General features: G+C 44.9%; 3 protein-coding genes and 1 non-coding gene across 6 annotated transcripts; 2 read left to right on the forward strand and 2 right to left on the reverse strand.

Moving 5' to 3' along the window:
* The first annotated feature begins 1,221 nt into the window (after positions 1-1,221).
* Positions 1,222-6,537, forward strand: LOC125544627 (casein kinase 1-like protein HD16). The gene is made up of 16 exons (XM_048708367.2): positions 1,222-1,851; positions 2,157-2,270; positions 2,389-2,462; positions 2,581-2,650; positions 2,734-2,789; positions 2,870-2,941; positions 3,013-3,107; positions 3,232-3,298; positions 4,428-4,557; positions 4,639-4,857; positions 4,933-5,075; positions 5,195-5,369; positions 5,493-5,583; positions 5,663-5,820; positions 5,931-6,119; positions 6,209-6,537. Exons 1-16 carry the CDS (start codon positions 1,558-1,560, stop codon positions 6,266-6,268), a joined length of 2,007 nt encoding a protein of 668 aa, XP_048564324.1. The 5' UTR covers positions 1,222-1,557; the 3' UTR covers positions 6,269-6,537.
* Positions 6,538-6,655: 118 nt separating this feature from the next.
* Positions 6,656-9,005, reverse strand: DTA4 (downstream target of AGL15-4). 3 transcript variants are annotated; one of them, XM_048711003.2, is made up of 3 exons: positions 7,577-8,976; positions 7,150-7,495; positions 6,656-7,059 (listed from the first exon to the last, which is right to left on the reverse strand). In XM_048711003.2, exons 1-3 carry the CDS (start codon positions 8,071-8,073, stop codon positions 6,805-6,807), a joined length of 1,098 nt encoding a protein of 365 aa, XP_048566960.2. In that variant the 5' UTR covers positions 8,074-8,976; the 3' UTR covers positions 6,656-6,804. The 3 variants fall into 3 exon arrangements, with proteins under 3 accessions (XP_048566960.2, XP_087403593.1, XP_087403592.1); XM_087547467.1 differs by having other exon boundaries at positions 7,150-9,005; XM_087547466.1 differs by having other exon boundaries at positions 6,656-7,495; positions 7,577-8,979.
* A 161-nt stretch (positions 9,006-9,166) lies between these two features.
* Positions 9,167-9,239, forward strand: TRNAF-GAA (transfer RNA phenylalanine (anticodon GAA)). The gene has a single exon. It is a non-coding gene; the product is annotated as a tRNA-Phe (tRNA).
* A 509-nt stretch (positions 9,240-9,748) lies between these two features.
* Positions 9,749-17,274, reverse strand: LOC125544625 (kinesin-like protein KIN-14C). Its single transcript, XM_087547465.1, has 22 exons — positions 16,931-17,274; positions 16,381-16,535; positions 16,194-16,301; positions 15,415-15,622; positions 14,921-15,018; positions 14,753-14,836; positions 14,561-14,638; positions 14,388-14,480; positions 14,281-14,310; positions 13,567-13,908; positions 13,407-13,488; positions 13,194-13,289; positions 12,938-13,117; positions 12,746-12,852; positions 12,159-12,335; positions 11,903-12,066; positions 11,554-11,807; positions 11,315-11,478; positions 10,795-10,951; positions 10,590-10,704; positions 10,273-10,379; positions 9,749-10,079 (listed from the first exon to the last, which is right to left on the reverse strand). Exons 1-22 carry the CDS (start codon positions 16,968-16,970, stop codon positions 10,000-10,002), a joined length of 2,919 nt encoding a protein of 972 aa, XP_087403591.1. The 5' UTR covers positions 16,971-17,274; the 3' UTR covers positions 9,749-9,999.
* Between the last annotated feature and the right edge of the window lie 1,612 nt (positions 17,275-18,886).

Genomic DNA, 18,886 nt, shown 5'->3' on the forward strand with positions numbered 1-18,886 from the left:
GATAACACAAATACCAAAACAATTTCACTAGTAAGGTGAAATATTTCTTTACGTTGTAGAAGCCCTAGCAATCTCCGTTGTGGCCTTTAGAGCGCTCCATGTCATCACCCCGACTCACCTACATAGCTCCCTACAACACTCTCTGACGTTGTCTCACCTGCACTCTTTTCCGTTATATCTCAGTATATATTCAGGACGACGTCATAATCAGAGATCCGTGCTCGAATAACCAGTCACTCCCCATTGATTTGGAACCCGCCATGCGTAACCAACATTAATAACTCTAGGTAAACATTGCATCTCGCGTCCCAAAGACAAACCACAAACTTATAATGAAAACTCAGATCACCTACTTACCTATCAACGTGACCCAGTAGGTTAGTGAAACTCCATCTTCTCAACACAATGGACAGTACGTTGAGTGCCCCATTTTTCAATAGCAGGCTAGCCCATTTGGGCATCTGCACCAGTTTAAGTGGAATCCTTCCCACCTAGGCGCCAGGTTGAGCAGCGCCCACATGCCCATCACGTGGCCATGCCTCGCCGACTATGGTCAGTGGAGGCAATGAATTTACACCATTGTTGCGCTACTAGCAACATGTAATTGCACTGCCGACCCTGATCTGGAGCCCCAAGGCCTCCCGGTAGGTCGTTATCATGCTTTGACGCCCATCGCCTCCTCCAACCGGTCGCCCGTCCCATTCCCCATGGGCATAAGCACCATCATGCCTACCTCCCTTGAGAGTGATTCAGTGCAACGTTGTGCATCCCTAATACCCATAGTCATCCTGAGATGACTTCGCCCTAGAGATTGAAGGCGGCGGCGTGCCCATGGATAGGGTTAGGGTTAGCACACGACAATCGTGAAGAGGTGGGAGTTAGGGGCGGCGCGCTCCGACGGCGATCCAGAAGGAGGGAGGGGAGAAGGGCGGGAATTATAAGATGTGCGCATGTGGGATTAGCCCGGCCGAATTTTTCGCTGATACTTTGTGCGGCGTCGAAAGACGACGTAAGAACAAAACATAAACGGATGGCGGGAGGGTTGGACGTAGTCGGACAAAAGTTGGCAGCTGCACAGAAAAGGAATTTTGGATAGTAAAGAGGTATAGGTCGATTTTATAGGTCTTTTTTTAGATGATCATTCCAAGTCTGTGTGTAGCTTGTGAGGTCCTGGAAGCAAAAATCTAGACCTCATTACGCCGTCCCGTGCTGCAAGTTTGTAATGTTTGGGCGGAGGTACACGCGGTGCTGTGCTAATCCTTTCCTTCGCTTCCTTCCTCTCGCAGCGAACACACTCCGCGTCTAGCCGATTTGTATACATCAGCACCACCGCCTCCAGCCCTCCACCCTCGGCCCTCGCTCCCATTTCCTTCCCTCAAATCTGCGCCGGCACCACCGCTCCCGTCCCGCTCCCCGCACTCGCCACCGCACGCCGCCACCGGAACCTTGCCGCACCGCCCCCTCCCCTTCGAGATCGGCGCCGTTACTGCTGTTTGCCGGCGGAATCTGAGGGATCGACAGCGGCGGGGCGCGGGCCATGGGGCTCAATCGCTGACGATGCCTGTGCTGCGTAGTGCGGCTCGGAGGGCCCGTGAGGCGCAGGAGAATCCGGCGGCGGCGGCGGCGGCGGAGGCACCGGTTGTGCCACCGGCGACGAGGAGGCGCAGGGCGGCGAGAAGGCAGAAGGCGGGAGGCGTCCGTGAGGCCGCGGTACCGGAGGAAGAGAGGGCGGCGGCGGAGGAGATCGCGCCCGCGGAGGTCTCAGGGGAACGCGCCGGTGAGGAGCCGATGGATGACCAGGACAGCGCCGACAAACAGGCCGGCGAGGATGCCTCTCCAATCCCCGAGACGGTGAGCTGTTCCTACTATGTTTCGATCCACCCATACTTGCTACCCTGAGGTTCACTTTGTTAATGTGTTTTTTTTATGGAATTTTATAAGGCTATAAGCAGGTTATTGGTTGCGAACGTTTAAACTATCCCGAGGTTACTCCATAGATTGTTGATATATGTGTTTTAGCTCGCATGGTCCTGTTCTGTGCTGTTTATTCTACCCGCAAATGCGTTAGCTTGCTTGCCCTAGCTTGCATTTTGCCTCTAACTGTTCCAGATAATCCTTTTTTTCTCGTTTAATCTGTGTCTGGTCGTTCTATACAGGTCCAGGTGGCCAGTTCACCTAGGTATAAAGTTGAAAGGAAGCTTGGGAAAGGAGGATTTGGCCAAGTATACGTTGGCCGCCGCATTTCAGCTAATGCTCCAGGCGCAGTTGAGGTAATTGATGATCTGACCACCAACCTGCTAAAAAAGCTGGAATAGTTGGCTTCTGACCTGTGTAACAGTGGAGATAATATTGGCAGTGGCAAATAAGATTTCTGCTTTTGTGTGATAGGTGGCGTTAAAGTTTGAGCATAAGAACAGCAAAGGATGTAACCATGGGCCTCCTTATGAGTGGCAGGTTTATGAGTAAGTGGATTCATGACCTTGTGACTTTTGGGTACTAGTAAAATAAATGCTTTCCTGTAATTCTCAGATATTGCTGCTGAGTGCTGCTGACTAATTTTCATGCCTACAACATGTATAGTATCCTCGGTGGCATTCATGGGGTTCCTCGAGTCCACTACAAAGGCCGCCAAGGGGATTACTTCATTATGGTAATGGCACTTGCTTTGGACTAACATAAGCTTATTTCATTTTGCTCATTTCTAGTTTTTTCTCAAATTGCTTAAAAATGCAGGTTATGGATATGCTAGGTCTCAGTCTGTGGGATGCATGTAGTAATAATTCCCACACGTGAGTTATCAGATTAACCCTAAATTTCCATAGTCGTTTAGGCTCTTACCTGACCATTAGTATTACTATTTATTTCGCAGAATGTCAGTTGAGATGGTTGCTTGCATTGCTATCGAAGCTATCTCCATACTTGAGAAAGTGCACTCAAAAGGGTGAGTTGGCATCCCTAACTCTTAGTCATCGACCCTTCCCCTTCGTCTCATATATTTGTAAACAATTGCAGATATGTCCACGGGGATGTGAAACCCGAGAATTTCTTGCTAGGACCTCCTGGAACTCCTGAAGAGAAAAAACTGTTTCTTGTCGACCTTGGCTTAGGTAATTAATTTTACTTGCTCCTCAAGTTACCAACATCGCGACAATCCTGTGTATTCAGCTCTTCTTTAGGTTAGAGATACATTTAGGAGTCTGAATTAATTGGGTGTTTTTTCATTAATGACAGCCACCAAGTGGAAGGATAGATCGACAGGCCATCATGTTGAGTATGATCAGCGACCTGATATTTTCAGGTGACTAGATGACTCCTTTATGATAACTGGCCTGCATCATTTGCATTGTGGCTAACACTTTCTGAATGTTGAATATTCTGCCGTATTGCCTCTATGCGCTCTGTGTCCTGTTTTTCGAGAAATCCATCAACCAGCTGTTACACCAAAAGCCGTCCTTTTTTTCGGTTACTGGCCAGCCATTTTTGTACTTTCCGTTTGTACTTTTTCCTCATTTTCTGTTCCGATATCTTGCGAAACCACTAGCTTTTATGTTCTTCTTAACATCGCCAAATATACCAGATTTGAGTTGGTATCATTCAACAGATCCTGACTGACACGCCTTCTGTTCGGGTATCTTTAGGCTGCTCAGATTTTTTAGATCTTTTGTATTTGTTAGGCCGGTAGATTACCTCTCCCATGAGAGAACTAACTAAATGCTGCATGCAAGCTGTTGCTTGTACACCATGCAGGCATGCAGCCAATGGTAAATGAGTGAGCCAATTATTTGCGGAGCCGTGGTTATTTAGAGCAAGTATAATAGGTTCTAGTCAGCAGACTACATGCTCCATGTCAGCAAAATCCTGTGTGGATTGTGGAGTGAGAAGGGAAGAGAGAGAACGAAGCGGGCGCTAGTTCTACAGCGGGCTGCAGCACAGGAAACGAGAAAAAAGGCACCACATGCAGCTGGTGTGAGAGCTTTTGGCTAGCGGTTCTTCCTCCCTCCCAATCATGTGATGCAGTGCTATAGGCAATCTAATAGCTAATGTACATCCATCCTATTATATGAGTCTACTTGTGTGAAGGCTTTAAGTGACATGGCACAATCATAGAGCCAGCAGCAGGCTTTTCTATTAGCCATGCTCTTACTTGCCATGTAGGTGTTGCGCGTGCTCTCGTGCAGCTAATTGGGTGTGTGTGTGTGACACATACCTGAAAGGAGGGAGTATGTTGATAGCTGCCCGCTCTGACTAGGAAATACAGTCCGTTTTTTGTCAAATCATTGAGATGTCAAATTTAACTTCATGTAATAGTAATCAGTAGACCTGCCATGCCTCTGTGCATCTTAGGCTTGCTTGCACACATAGCTAGATCATTCATACGTCTATACTGGTCTGGTTGTCTTATTGTTTTATCATGGCTGTTGTTTCAGGGGAACAGTTCGTTATGCTAGTGTTCATGCACATCTGGGGAGGATAGGCAGCAGGAGGGATGATTTAGAATCTCTGGCCTATACACTAGTCTTTCTTCTACGGGGACGTCTACCTTGGCAAGGCTACCAGGTAATTTGTGGGACTCACCTTTCCAGTTATGTTGATTCTAGTGATGTCTACATGTAAACTGGTAATTGTTTTTGCCTGCAGGGTGAAAACAAGGGTTTTCTTGTTTGCAAAAAGAAAATGTGCACCTCTCCAGAATCTCTCTGTAGCTTCTGCCCTCAGCCCTTTAAGGAGTTTGTAGAATATGTGGTCAACTTGAAGTTTGATGAAGAACCCAACTATGCCAAGTGTATCTCCCTTTTTGATAGTATAGTGGGCCCAAATCCAGATATCAGGCCAATTAACACAGATGGTGCTCAGAAGGTAGTCTTATTTTGTAGTTTGCTATTTGAAAACATTGCTTCAGTTCTTCTAATCTCTCTTGCAACTTCTATATAGCTTATACACCAAGTTGGCCAAAAGAGAGGGCGCATATCGTTGGAAGGAGAGACAGATGAGCAACCAAAGAAGAAGATCAGGATGGGAATGCCTGCAACACAGTGGATAAGTGTTTATAATGCAAGGCGGCCTATGAAACAAAGGTACCATCTCTTATAAGGCCGAAGATTTTGACTCTGGTTAACAGCATGGTGCACCTTTTTCTTTTTGTTGAGCAACTGTACGTATAACACTGTCAACATAACTGTTCTGGATGTTGCAGGTATCACTACAATGTTGCAGATTCAAGGCTTGTACAACACATTGACAAAGGGAATGAAGATGGACTGTTTATTAGTTGCATATCATCTTGTGCAAATCTGTGGGCACTAATCATGGATGCTGGCACTGGGTTCTCTTCTCAAGTTTATGAACTTTCACCACATTTTCTTCACAAAGTTAGTAACTGCAGTCTGTTTCTTTCATGGCAAAATAACCCCTTAACCTTTCGAGGCAAGATTACATATATAATATTTTTCAACATTACCTATTTATATGTCGTGATTTCTGGTTATTTGAAGGAATGGATAATGGACCAATGGGATAGGAACTACTATATAACTGCACTTGCTGGAGCAAACAATGGGAGTTCCCTGGTAGTGATGTCCAAAGGTAACAAGCTGGCAGTTTAAGGCCCTTTCTATCTTATACAATAGAAATATCATTTTGACTATCCGGCTCTTCTATCCAGGAACACTGTATACTCAGCAGTCCTACAAAGTAAGTGATACCTTTCCCTTTAAGTGGATAAACAAGAAATGGCGTGATGGTTTCTATGTGACTTCCATGGCAACTGCGGGGAATAAGTGGGCGATTGTTATGTCTCGCAATGCAGGGTTTTCCGAACAGGTAATCACCATTTGCACCGGTTGTGTTTGTCTTTACTTGGACACTGCCAAGCTAAGTTCATTTTATTTATTTATTTTGCATTCCTTGTTTGTCATGCATTTATTTTCCAGGTTGTTGAGCTGGACTTCTTGTACCCTAGTGAGGGAGTCCATAAGAGGTGGGACTGTGGTTACCGGATAACAGCAGTTGCTGCGACTTGGGATCAGACTGCATTGATCTTAAGTGTACCAAGAAGGAAGCCTACCGATGAAACCCAAGAGACGCTGAGAACATCTGCTTTCCCCAGTCAGCATGTGAAGGTCCACACTTGCACTACTTACTGATAACGTCTGTAATTCTTATCTTGTGAAATTGTTGTGACAAATTGTGCCCTTTTGTGTCATTGCAGGAGAAATGGTCCAAGAATCTCTACCTTGCTTCAGTATGTTATGGGCGTACCGTATCGTAGAAATCTTTTGCCATGAGGGCTGAAGTGCGGGTTTGCCTCATCTTTTTGATCCAGCTCAGTGGTAGTTTCGTGTTTGTGGGCAAAGTTCTGAATGCGGCCTAGCGTGTTCTTGTGAAGATGTTTCTGCTTGTCGCTGTTAATTATAGAACATAGTGTACAGTAGTAAATGTTTTGTAGTCGTGTTAATCTTTGTGTAGCAGACGACTCTTGACTGTAGTGTAAGGTGATACTTAGATGTTTAAACACCTGACTTAAATGTTTCGTGCTTCTGTCTGGTCGTGTGGTCGTGTGAGAGCCCCAAAGAGGTTCTTGCTTCCTACCCTATCCTTTTGGTCCCGTGCTAAATACTCCCTCCGTAAACTAATATAAGAGCGTTTAGAATACTAAAGTAGTAATCTAAACGCTCTTATATTAGTTTATAGAGGGAGTAATATTCTCGCCAAAACTGACACACCAATTCCATTTCCAAAAGCCGAGCTGAACTTGAAATAAAAACCGAGCTGCATTTTCAGGGCAACAAGTCCTGCTGCAGCTTCTCAAGACCAAATCGTATACAAGCATGACAGGAGAAAGTAGTAAAGGAGCACAAGGCAAGCTGCTACAATGATCTGCACATTCAACTGAATGGTCTTCCCGGCATCCGCGTCCAGGGGCTCGCTCTCCATGCTAGCCGAAGAGCAGGTGTGGAGGTACTCCGCCGAGACGACGTCGCAGCCGCGTTCTGCTCGGAGATCGCTGTCGCTGTAAGCCGGTTTCCCGGCCACGCTCTTGTAGAGTCCACTGCTCCATGCCTGCATTGTGATGATGATGCAGCGTGCATTTGCAAGATCGGCCAGATTTCGTCTGAAAAAAGGGTCACGCTCAAGAGACTGGTGCGTCACCTGAAGCTGGTCTCCGACGGTGACCACGGCGGCGCCACCGAGGGGGCGGAACCTGGACCATCCCCGCTGCCGGGAGAAGACGTGGAACGTGGAGGCGCCGGGGCAGAGGTGGAGAGCGAGAGCACGCGGGCAGCGCGAGCTCTTGATCAGCATCCTCAGGATGTCGTCCTGGCTGATAGTGATAGGGCCGATATCGCACTGCCGGCCGTGGTGCGTGCGGATGCAGAGTTGCGAGCCGTTCCTGTCAGCTCTGACCATGGTGGCGCCAACGCTGTCCCGCTGCAAGGCATCCACCAGTTTGGCTGCGGTTTGCTCCAGCTGGGTGAACAGATCGGCTGCCCCGTTCCTGGACACGGCAAAACCAGGGGTTAGCATCATATAGAGTCCTTTGATTAGTTGCCTTCCGACGAAATGGGCAAGTTCGCACCTCAACTGGTCTCCTTCGCTCGGTGACCACCACAGCTCCTCACCATCTTCTCCACCGGCCTCCTCCGGCGTAGGCGAACTCGCCCTCCCCGCCGCAGCAGAGACCAGGCACAAATTGACCCCATGGCCAACCACCTGGAAGCAGCCAAACGCGACGGCCGCCGACCTCAGAGCCTCCACCACCGGACCACTGCCATCCGGCGTGTCCAGCAGGCGCATGTCGATGACTGGGGGAACCCACGCCGCCTTATCACTCTTCTTCTTCTTCCGCGGGATGGCCCTCTCCGGCAGCCGCAGCACCGGGACCTTGGCGGAGCGACGCAGGAACCTGCCGACCTCGTCATCTTCGTTGCCGTCGGGGCACTCACCGTACTCAGGTGATCCAGAGCCACCGTTTGTCACAACGCCGGTGACCGGAGACGGCGGCGGCGCCCGGAACCCCAGCAGCCGGAACTCTCTAGGCGTCTCGAGGTAGGTAACGAAGGATGCAGCAGCCATCGCACCCGGAGCCCTCTAGGCAGCTCAAGATAGGTACTCCAGTAGCGACGGATGCAGTGACCAGGTGGTCAATCAATGTATATATGCTTCTTGGATTGGCAATGCCATGGAGAAATACATTGCGCCATATTTGTACAAGTGCCCAGCTCGAGCTCTTCCGTCCTGGCTTTGTTGTAGGGACAGAGTGTGAAGCTTCCTTTTCTCTGTGGCAGATTGCCAGCTCGAAAGAGAAGATGGTGCAATGATGCTGCATCATTGTGTCAGATGAGCCATACTAGGGAACAGTCTGTGCTGTCTAAATATCCTTCCGCGTTCTGTTAAAGATGTTCCTCGGACGACAAAGTGCTTTGCTCTCTTTGAACAATTGAACTGCTTTAAATGAAGGCCTGCTCAGCGTCCTGTTGTCTGCGACGTTTCAGTCAAGTTCTTTATTCGCAAGCTTTTGCTGTGTTGTATCAGTGCGGCAAATTTTCGTGTTTTGACATTTTTCTGAAACCTATTCAAGATTTGACCCTAGTTTAAAAAAAATTCGAGATCTGACCCTTTTGCTATCGCCAGAGTCCATGGCGGTAGGGTCTAACAGCCTACCGCCAGGGACTTTGGCGGTAGGAAACATCGCTACCGCCAACTGGGCTGGTGATAGTCCGCACAACCCTACCGCCAAGGTGCTTGGCGGTAGACATGAGCACGCACAGTGTTCAATACTTAAAAGGTTTTTGATGGTAGGCATGCAACCCTACCGCCAGAGACCTTGACGGTAGGCTGTTATACCCTACCGTCATGATCCCTGGCGGTAGCAAAAGGGTCAGATCTCAAAAAAAATTTAAATTAGGGTCAAATCTCGAATAGGTTTCAAAAAAGGGTCAAAACATGAAATTTAGCCTATCAATGCCAGTGGTTGAGTACGCACGAGCAGCTTGCATATAACAATGGGTTGAAGTGTTTCGTTCCAACCAACTTTAGTCGTTACAGCATTATTTGGTTCGTGGTATTTCTTTCGTTCTTTTTATTAAGCAAAAATCAACGATGTTGGCAACTCAGTTCATGAAGTGTTGTATTGTTAAATAACCTTGTTTGAACAGAAGCGTCAACAGCGGGGATAGCTCAGTTGGGAGAGCGTCAGACTGAAGATCTGAAGGTCGCGTGTTCGATCCACGCTCACCGCAAAGCAACTTTTTTTCGCCTACTGGCGATCAGCATTTCGATGCTATAGATTCTGGAAAACCATCCCACAAAATGAAAACATGTGGCGGCTTTAATAACTGAATTTGAAATGATATACTTAAGGCATCCTTAAGTTTTTAATTTTTATATTCTGATGAAAACTTTAGTTCTTATAAAGGATTAAATCCTTTTCCGCTCAACAGCATATGCAGGAAGAATATACATTCTGGCGATTTGTATCCAAAGACTAATTTAAATTGCATCCAAAATAAAAATTGGATTATGAGTAGAGTCGTGAAGCATAATTTTGCATTGGATTAAGTATTCCAATTTTGAAAATATGAGTATTCTGAAGGTATACATGTCCTTCTCCTTTGTGCTACATCAATTACCATAGCCAGTGCCAGGGACAGCGCAGCCTGCACAACCGGTCTCCGGTGGCAAAAGCGGCAGCAGGCCGGCACATTTTGCATCAGGATGCATGCAGATGCAGCAGGTTTTACAAACAGGAGGCCAATAAACCCACGTACTCATCATATCTCATCACAGCGGCCAGCAAGCGTAGCTCGGCTGCTCATCATCCTTAGTTCAGATCATTCGGAGTTGTGTTACAGGTACATGGCTGCCTGCCCAGCGAAATCGATACATAAGGTACAACAATCCTAACCCGCGCCTCGTGCTACAGGTTTACAGGGCAACAACATTCCAAGTCTCGTGACAGATGCAAAGACACCATTGCAGCTGTCCCATCATCGTCATCGTCTACTGGACCACCCGTTTCTTGGGGGGCTTGATCGAAGATGCCGCGGTCGGGACCTGGCTGGCTATCGAGTTCCGGCGACCTGGTTTACAAATACAGTAGCTTCAGTCAGTACAGTAATTTCTGGTTGGGCAATGCCATGCTCAGGCATGCCATTCACTGAATTTGCATACTGTCAGAGAGCCGAGAGCATTCGCGAAAGAATGTTCAGGTAAATACCAGGCACCAGTGGCCTAGCATATGATAGAAATGCCAGGTTGCTTGCGGCTGCGTACCTATGGTCGTTGACTTTGGGACAGGTTCCTTTGGTTTTGGTCTGGAAGCCGCTGGCTGCCCATTCTTCGTCAGGAAAAATCTGGTCAGTCTTGATGGACCCTTCTGCCTGTAATTGTAGAGAATGTTGTTACACATCCGGCTGAGAGGCGTTTTCTGTGACGTGAGGCCAACAGAACTGATGGGAAACCCTTCTGAGTTCAGAGTGCGGTGTTTTAAGTCATCTTTTGCGGGGAAGTAAAATAAATTCCGGCGCTGGTGTGGTGCATGATGGTTTCATACGAGAGATAATAGAAAAGAAAGCAGAATGGGCACGTACATTCGATCTGCTGCTGACTCTGAAGCGCTGCCGACAGAATACTCGGTTTCACCTACCGAGCAACCATCGTCGGATGCATTATCTTCGTATTCAGTTTCACCTGATCCAATGGACCCTGCATATACATATTGGTGAGTGGGAAGCAAAGGTTATTTCTTGCCTCTGTTGACCGCTGTATAGTTTTGAGACTTCAGCGGTCTTTTACCTGATATTAGTTGGTTCTGTTGGCTTGCCGTAGAGGACTGTTTTAGCAAGCTACTGCCACTTTTATCTGTTAATGAACTGGGAGATTTGACTTTGTTGACTTGAAGCTGTTCGATTTCCATATCCTTTCGCGATATTGTGTCTTTCAAAGACGCAACCTGGATACAATGAGGATGACACTTGAGAAACCGATATAGAAAGAATATTCATGACTGAAAGTGGAAACTATATGATAAGAGTATACCGCAAAGCATCAGCAGACAATATTAATAAACAACAGGCTAAGATATATAAATGTATTTACTCCAGTTAGCTAGACAATGTATCTTCTTTTTTAGTTTTCCATTCAATAGTTAACTTGAGTTTCCCTGCAGACAAGGGTTTTACTTGAGGAGATACAACAAGGAAAATAGCATATAAACTGGCCATATGAACTCTACATAAAGCTTGCTCACCAATGTTTACAGTTCAAATCAAAACAAGTAATTTGAAGTTCATCAGAGATGGAGGGCAAAAAAAACCTGTTCTAGCAGATCTTTTATATCCTTGCCCTCTTTGTTGCTCCTTGCAGCACCTAACTCAACCCCAGAAACTCTTTCAGCAAATTTCAAAGTACTTATGGTTTCTGAACATGATTCCACATCAGGGTTTATCTGAACAAACATTAGCGTCTTTGCTTGCCCACCTACATGAAAAGGTAAATTTTGTAAAAACAAGAAAGTTTGTCCACATACACAATTACTGGCAACCTTATGTTTACCTAAAGAGCTCTGAAGAACTTGAGTCAGTTTGCTGTTTCTGTAGGGCACATGAGCATTCTTCTGGGCCAAAGCAAAGATGACATCTCCAAGAGCAGAAAGAGATTTGTTAATATGTTGTGCTTCCTTTAATCTATCTCCGGTTGCTTCAGATCGCTCTACTCTCTCACTCCCAGCAAGATCAATCAGATGTAGACATCCTCGAGAAGTAGATCCATTCTTCACGTCCAGACCTCTCACATGCACGGTTAAAATGCTGCATGCAAACAAAGCTTTTAGAACTGCTCTATTTGCTTGTCCTCTCACAAGATTTTTATGGGATAACTTCACTTAGTAGTCAAATCTACATACCTATGGGACCTACTACTCCTTTCATTCAGCGCTGTTGATCCAACTGCTCTATTTGCTTGTCCAATTTCCATTAAGTCTAATACATCCGATGTTGATTTGACAGGAATTAAACTCGCATCGGGTACGACAAGTCCATTAGGTTGAGAAGTACTCCAAATACCGAGTGTTTCTTTATGTCAAGAATAACATGTTATACGAATAGCAGAACAAAGAAAGACATGATAACAGAAAGAAAATAGATGTTTAATAAAGGATATCTCTTTTGTGCAATATCATTTGATAGAAGATCCCGGACTTGTTCATTGTATATCTCAACCATTTGCACTTCCACCTCATATGAGAAAGTGTTTCTCCTTTTTAACGAGATATCAAACAAGTCATTTAAAGCTCGATAGTTAACACCCCAATCTTCTTTTGATTTGCCGGGGCCGCTCTAAAACAAAAGATGGCAACACATACAGTTAGTAATGAATATTGTTCCTTCACTTGTATTGGTGGTGGGTACACAAAACATGTACATCTGCAAAAGTTTGCTAAAAAATATACTAACATTAACATATGAAGTATACAAAAAGGACAAGAGTGCAACTTTACTGTTTGAGAAATAAGCTGTGCATATGGTCTCTTTTGTACAATGCACATTTCGTCCTGTCTTCACTCACAAAATTACTGTTGCACATATGTGATTTATTTTGTTTGGGGTTCAATTGAAATGCAAAGGTGTGACTATTAAATCATGTGCTCTAACCCATACAAAGCACATTATTTCCTAATTAGCAATATCCCCAAGAAAGTATATTAATCAAGTTTGTTTTCCTGAACAAGTCAAAGATTAGGTAATACCATTGTGTATGTTTTGCCAGATCCAGTTTGGCCGTATGCAAAAATGCACACATTGAATCCATCAAGAACAGATCTAATCAAAGGCTGGATATCGGAGAAAACTTCAGCTGTAAGGTATTACATAACTCGTTAATGATCAATATTCAAATATACACCAAATTAGTTGTTTTTCGATCAATTACTTAGTTATACCTTGAGAAACATGTGTATTAAAGATCTTGTTAAACTTGAACATCCGATAGCCATCCTTTCCTTGCTTGGAGGGGTTTGAAATGAGAATTTCACCATTCTCACCAATATAATCAACTGCGGTTGATTTCCCGTCTTGACCAGGAAGAAATGGTCTGACACGACAGTATACTCTTATATTACCTGATAAGAAGCAATATATTAACAAATTAGTTACAGTCGCAAAGTGTGCTCCAACAGTAAACAGCGCAAGAATTACCTTTTAGTTCTTGCACTTCATTAAATAACTTCTGATTTTCAGCAAGAACGCCATGGTAATTTTCAGCAGCATCTACCAAACCTTTTAGGTCAAGTCCTACACAATTATGAACGTACCTTTTAGGTCTAGCAAACCAAAATAGTGAAGTAACAAAACACGATTTGTGGATAAGGACAATGCAAATACACACGTCATGAGCAATAGTCTACATACCGATGTTAGATATTTCATCCCTCCATTTCATTTGAAGGGCAAACATTTCCTGCTTAATTGACTGAGACGATATCCTTATATCCTGAAAGAGTTGAATAGTCAGAAAACTATAAACTAAAATCTGAAAGAACTTAATAACACAAAGATACACTACACTAACCTTAATAGACAGTTTTTGGTTATCCATAAAACTTCGAAAAGTATTTGCCTTCTTGCTCCAGAGTTGCGATTGTAGTTCAGAAGCAGTTTCAACTTCTTCAACTCTCTTTTTCGATTGCATAAGAAGAAACTCTGCCTCCTTAGCTCTTAGAGTCAAGTGTTCCTCCATTTGGCTTGTTTTTTCCTCCATCTGCTCCCTGTATTCTTCGAACATCCTACTCATGACTTGAATTTCCTGCTGAAGGTTAGTAACTGTATTCTCTGCATTTTCCTTTTCACGCATCAGCCGGACCATGTCTTGCTCGCCTATCTTTCTTCTCTCATCAATTTTTGACTTCTCTACCTATAAGAAAAACACATGTGTACTATTTTTATCACAATTAGTTGACACTGCATATGCATACAGTACATAACTAATATGTAACCTCAAATTCATATAGTCCAAAATAGAGTTTCCAGCATTTCTAAAAAATAAAAGTTTTCTAGATAGCAAAGCAAGAAAATGCATTGGACAGGGATAGGAGTGCGTTGAAGTTAGCTATCCATGTGCCAGAACCATGACTTGGTTTCGATATCTTATGGGTTTCAACTCTAGCCTACCCCAACTAGTTTGGGACTGCTAGGCTTTGTTGTTGTTGTTGTTGTTGTAAAAGCAAGTAAAATACATGGAAAAACACATGAGACTAATAGAAATATATGAGGATTTATTGAATACCTTAACTAGCTCAAGACGGTTTATTGCCATCTGAAAAGATAAGCATGTGTTGTCAGTATTACAGCGCCTTGTAGACATTTTCTAACCATCGATAATTTCAGGCTTACCTCGTTTTCTTCATTTGTTCCATTTACTAATGTCTCGAGTGCTTTAATTTTTGAACGGTACTTATCCTCGCGTGTTTTGATGATGCTATTTTGCTGAAAAATAAGTTACCATCTGATTAAGGAATTCAATTCACATGGAAAAGGGGCAATTTCGAAACAAACTGTATCCTTACATTTCTAATGTGTTCTGCTTGAATAGAAATGCGGTGCTCAATCTCTTGAACAACGTTCCTTAGTAAATAAACAACTCGCTGAGACAAGTAGGAAAAAGTTAGTCATCAATAACGAAGGATAAAAGAAATAAACATCAGTGTTCCATAAAATTCATTTATTCAAAGTCACCAGAACTAGGCAAGTAGGCATACATGTGGTATTTCTCCTCTTTTTCTCTCAATACTTTCATCCAGAATGCCGTTAACAACTCTAAGAAGTGATTGAGTAGGGGCATTCTGAAAAAAAGATGGCTATCATTAGGAAAAGGGTGAGACGAATAAGTATTAAGTTGGTATGGAATGTGACACTAAAGATGTTACATCTAAACTGTTTGACTGGATCATCTCTGAAATCTTAGCAGCAGGAAGATCTGTGTATTGTCCGCGCTTAAATTGGAAAACCTCATTGGCCTTCTGTCCTGCAAAGGATGGAAAACATAATCATTGATTAACACCCTAAGTCAAAATTGGAGGGGATAAGCAACAGAACCTGGAAGTTATAAATGTTACTTGCTGAACTAACAATGCTGGATGGGAAACATAATAATTGATTAACACACTCGTAATCAACGTTACCAATATACAAAAGCCGCGCTGAAGTAACAATGCTGGGTCATATAAATTTTTGTCACTGTGGCAATTTGTAGAACTCTACAATTCACAGGATGTGCTACATCTAGCCAATGCTAATCATCAGTGCTATGCAGCCAAATACTGAGTATTCTTGTTTGAACTTTCAAATAGAAAGTAATTACAGTGTTTGATGGTCCCGAGATATGGCACTTCATGCAAGAGAATCGAGAAGACGGGCACACCTGAAAGAAGTGGACTTCTTTGTGGGGATTTGGCGTCCCAAAGACCCCTTCTTCTATCCTCCCCAGGAGATCTCCTTCCTGGTGTGGAAACTGGAGCCACAGGCCTTGCAGGAGTCTTAGCAGGATAGTTAGACATATTTTCACCCAATCCTGCTGACACATTATCTCTTAGAGCCAAGAGACACTCTACTATAGACGACATTGATCCCTGTAATCATAGAACCGACAGGAGTTAATTAGGAAATATGAGAACATAAAAGGATATGGACAGAAACACAGAACTACAAATTCATTTGGCAGCTCAAAAGTGATCTGAAGGTATCTAGCTTTATTGTATCTGCCTCTTAAGAACATCTGAACAGATCCATAACCATAAGTGTTACGAGTAAGCATCTAAGGAATGAGGCACATTTAGTCAATACTTTCAATGAACTTGCTTCCATTGTTCGACAGAATTCTACAGCAGCATATGAACATCTAAGTAAGACCACTCTGGTTCCACATCAATAAACCCCTTCCAGCCTTACTAATAACAAGGGCAAAGTTAATGGTATGTCCCATGCCATATATAAATCGTAACCACACAACTGCTACTCTGTGTCTACAAGATTAGAATCCTTAATGCCAAAAAGGTCCAAGTAAGTAAGCAGTAAATACGAACTGCCCTAACATATTAGCCTGCAGCTTGACAGGAGAAAGAGCAGCATTCAGTTGGAACACATAATAGCATCATAATAATTCCAGTATATAACAGCTTCACATGACAGGAGCAAGCTTACCTCCTCAAGATCCTTGACGCTGAATCCTGGCAGCCCCATCTCCGCGATAACAGAGAGGAACTTCTTCACATTTGACCGATGGTCTGATGCATAACCACCCCAAACCCCCTACAGACGAAGAAGCTATATCAGCACAGCAAGGGGAACAGACAGAAAGCATCCACCATCTCTGAGATCGATTAGCCACCTCCAGAACACCAGGCATGAGCTTGTCCGCAGTGTAGCACAGCGCCGTTCCGTCAATAAGGTACTCCCGCAGCTCCTCGTCTGAAGAATCCAGCGGCAAATCGAACTCCGGCAGCAGCCCGCCGAGCCAATCTATCACCTCCGCACGCCGGTCGTCTGGAAATGTTTGCATCGCCGAGACAAACAAAGCGTGAGAAATGGGTACGATGTGTCAAAATCGAAACCTTGAGCTCCCAAATTCAATTTGATACAGTAAGAAAACGACGGTATCCGGACAAAAATTAAGCAAAGCCGGGTGCTAAAGAGAAACAGGTGCGTCGTTTTGCACTGCCAAAATAGGCAGCAAGAAACCTCAACGCCCCAAACACTGGGCCTGACCAGGAGCTCAACAAGAACTGAATCTCCCCAGTTTGAGGTTTCAGCAAACATACACACACGAATGGTGCGTGAAAGAGGACTCTTAAAAGAACCAAGCTTTGAGCACGGCAGCTTGAACTGAGCCATTCTCCCACGGCGAACAGAAAAGGGAAGGCTCAGATCGACGGGCTCACCCGCATGGAAGTCCTCGAACTGGCCACCGAAGGTCCCCATGCCTCACCGCCGGGACTGGAGCGTGCACGGGGCCGGAATGCCGGTCGATCCGGGGCCAGATCGAGCCCTCCGGCGGGGCAAGCGCCGGATTCGGACGAATCTGGCGGCCTGGAAGCAATGTGGGAGGTGGATCCGGAGCAGTGGGGGCTTTTGGTTTGGGTTTTCTTGCCGCTCCCCTCTCCCTTCTCCCCCTCGTGCTGGAATGTGCTTTGGTTTCAGCAGCTCATCCTTTGTTTTGTTCTTTTTCTTCGGTGTTTGTTTTCTTCTTGTGGAACTTTTTCTTCGGTGGTTAGTTGGGGTTTGATTTCGATTTTGCGTGTGCGTTAAGGCCGCTCGGTGGTCAGTCCCTCGTGTATATAGGTAACTAGGTACTGTCTCTCGCGTCCGTTTAGTGTGATTAACTAGGTTTACTTTTTTTGGGGGGAATTAACTAGGTTTACTTATGGGGTTAACGGAAACATTGTCCTTTAATCAGCCTTCATTTTGAAAAGAACAATTAGGACGCACCTATAATTGCGTTTGGAGTTTTTTTTCTGACGAAAACTCTTGCAAAAAGAATCATACAGGAACGGGCAATCGCACCACGAAACCGAGATTTGTTCATGCTATTTGGCATGAATTCATACGTTCAACATTCGAATGGTCTCTGTCTGGAGCCTCCAAGAATTTCAAGGATAGTTAGCTGGTTGCATTGCGTGCAGCTCAGACCCTCTGAGTGAGTGATTCAGTATATATATGATATGCATAAGATTGTTGCTCACGTTCGGTGCCCTTGAGTGATAGCTATCTGGTAGCTCTGAGTTTATTAGATTTGTAATCAAAGCCTCATTCGAACCCTCCGAGTGACACTCATGTGGACATTCTACGAACATCCGGTACGAAAATCCTAGGATCCCAGTATAGCGTCGACCCTTTGATGGTGAGCGGCCAGATCCTCCTAGATGGGATTGGTGAACTACCCAAACTCTAAGTTTCATTCGGACCCTCCGATATATTTCCTCCGAAGCCACCAAGACTATGTGGACAGGTCACTTTGTGCGTTCGGAACCACTAAGTTCAATCTCTTCGAATCGTCTGAGGTCTATATCTTTTGTTACTAGATTGTCCTTGTGTAACCCTCATATTCTAAAGCCCTAATCGCTTATCAATAATGTGTGCATTCCAGTTCTACGCAATCTTCCTTGGAGATTGGACTTCAGGTCGAAGTAGAGTCAAACCATGTCTTTCCGCTTGTAGTTGAGACTGGGAAAGTTGAACTGATTTAGGAGGCGACTTCAGCAAGTTTGTTGCACTGCTAGTGGCGGGTATCTTGAACACTACGTCAAGACATGACTTTGGGATTGTCTCGTTATCTTCAATATGCTTGCCTTCTTCGCTACAATATATGTTAGAGTGGCAAGCAATGGATTTGTCTCGCTATCTTCAGGAGACTTCTTCATTATATCGGAGTTAGCATTCTCAAAGAGAAATGAGCAGACATATAAGAAGTTATTGTCGGTGCATCAAACATTTGCGTTTGCTGCCCGGACTAGTGCACGGGCATACGACGGATCATACCTCAAGTACCAATACTTGACACAAGATAAGCCAAAGAAACCACTCTTTGTGAGATCAAGGAGCGAATTAAGAAGACCAAAATGACCAGTGCATCCCCCAGGAAGGTCTCCCTTGCCGGGCAGGCGAGCCAAGCAAGGTCGAGACTACGCCTGGGGCCAAATCCAGACCACCCCTAAAGGTTCCCGAGGCCACCAAGACAGAGTCCGGGAACCTTGCCGAACCACAGAGGGGCAACCCTGTCAGGCTCTGTCTTGGCGGCCCCGGGAACCTTGCCGGGGTGGTCTGGATTTGGCCCCAGGCATAGTCTTGACCTTGCTTGGCTCGCCTACCCGGCAAGGGAGACCTTCCTGGGGATGCAC

Source organism: Triticum urartu, chromosome 3A (genome assembly GCF_056163025.1).
Source record: "Triticum urartu cultivar PI428250 chromosome 3A, HENAU_Tu73, whole genome shotgun sequence".
In the NCBI taxonomy this organism is placed as follows: Eukaryota; Viridiplantae; Streptophyta; class Magnoliopsida; order Poales; family Poaceae; genus Triticum; species Triticum urartu.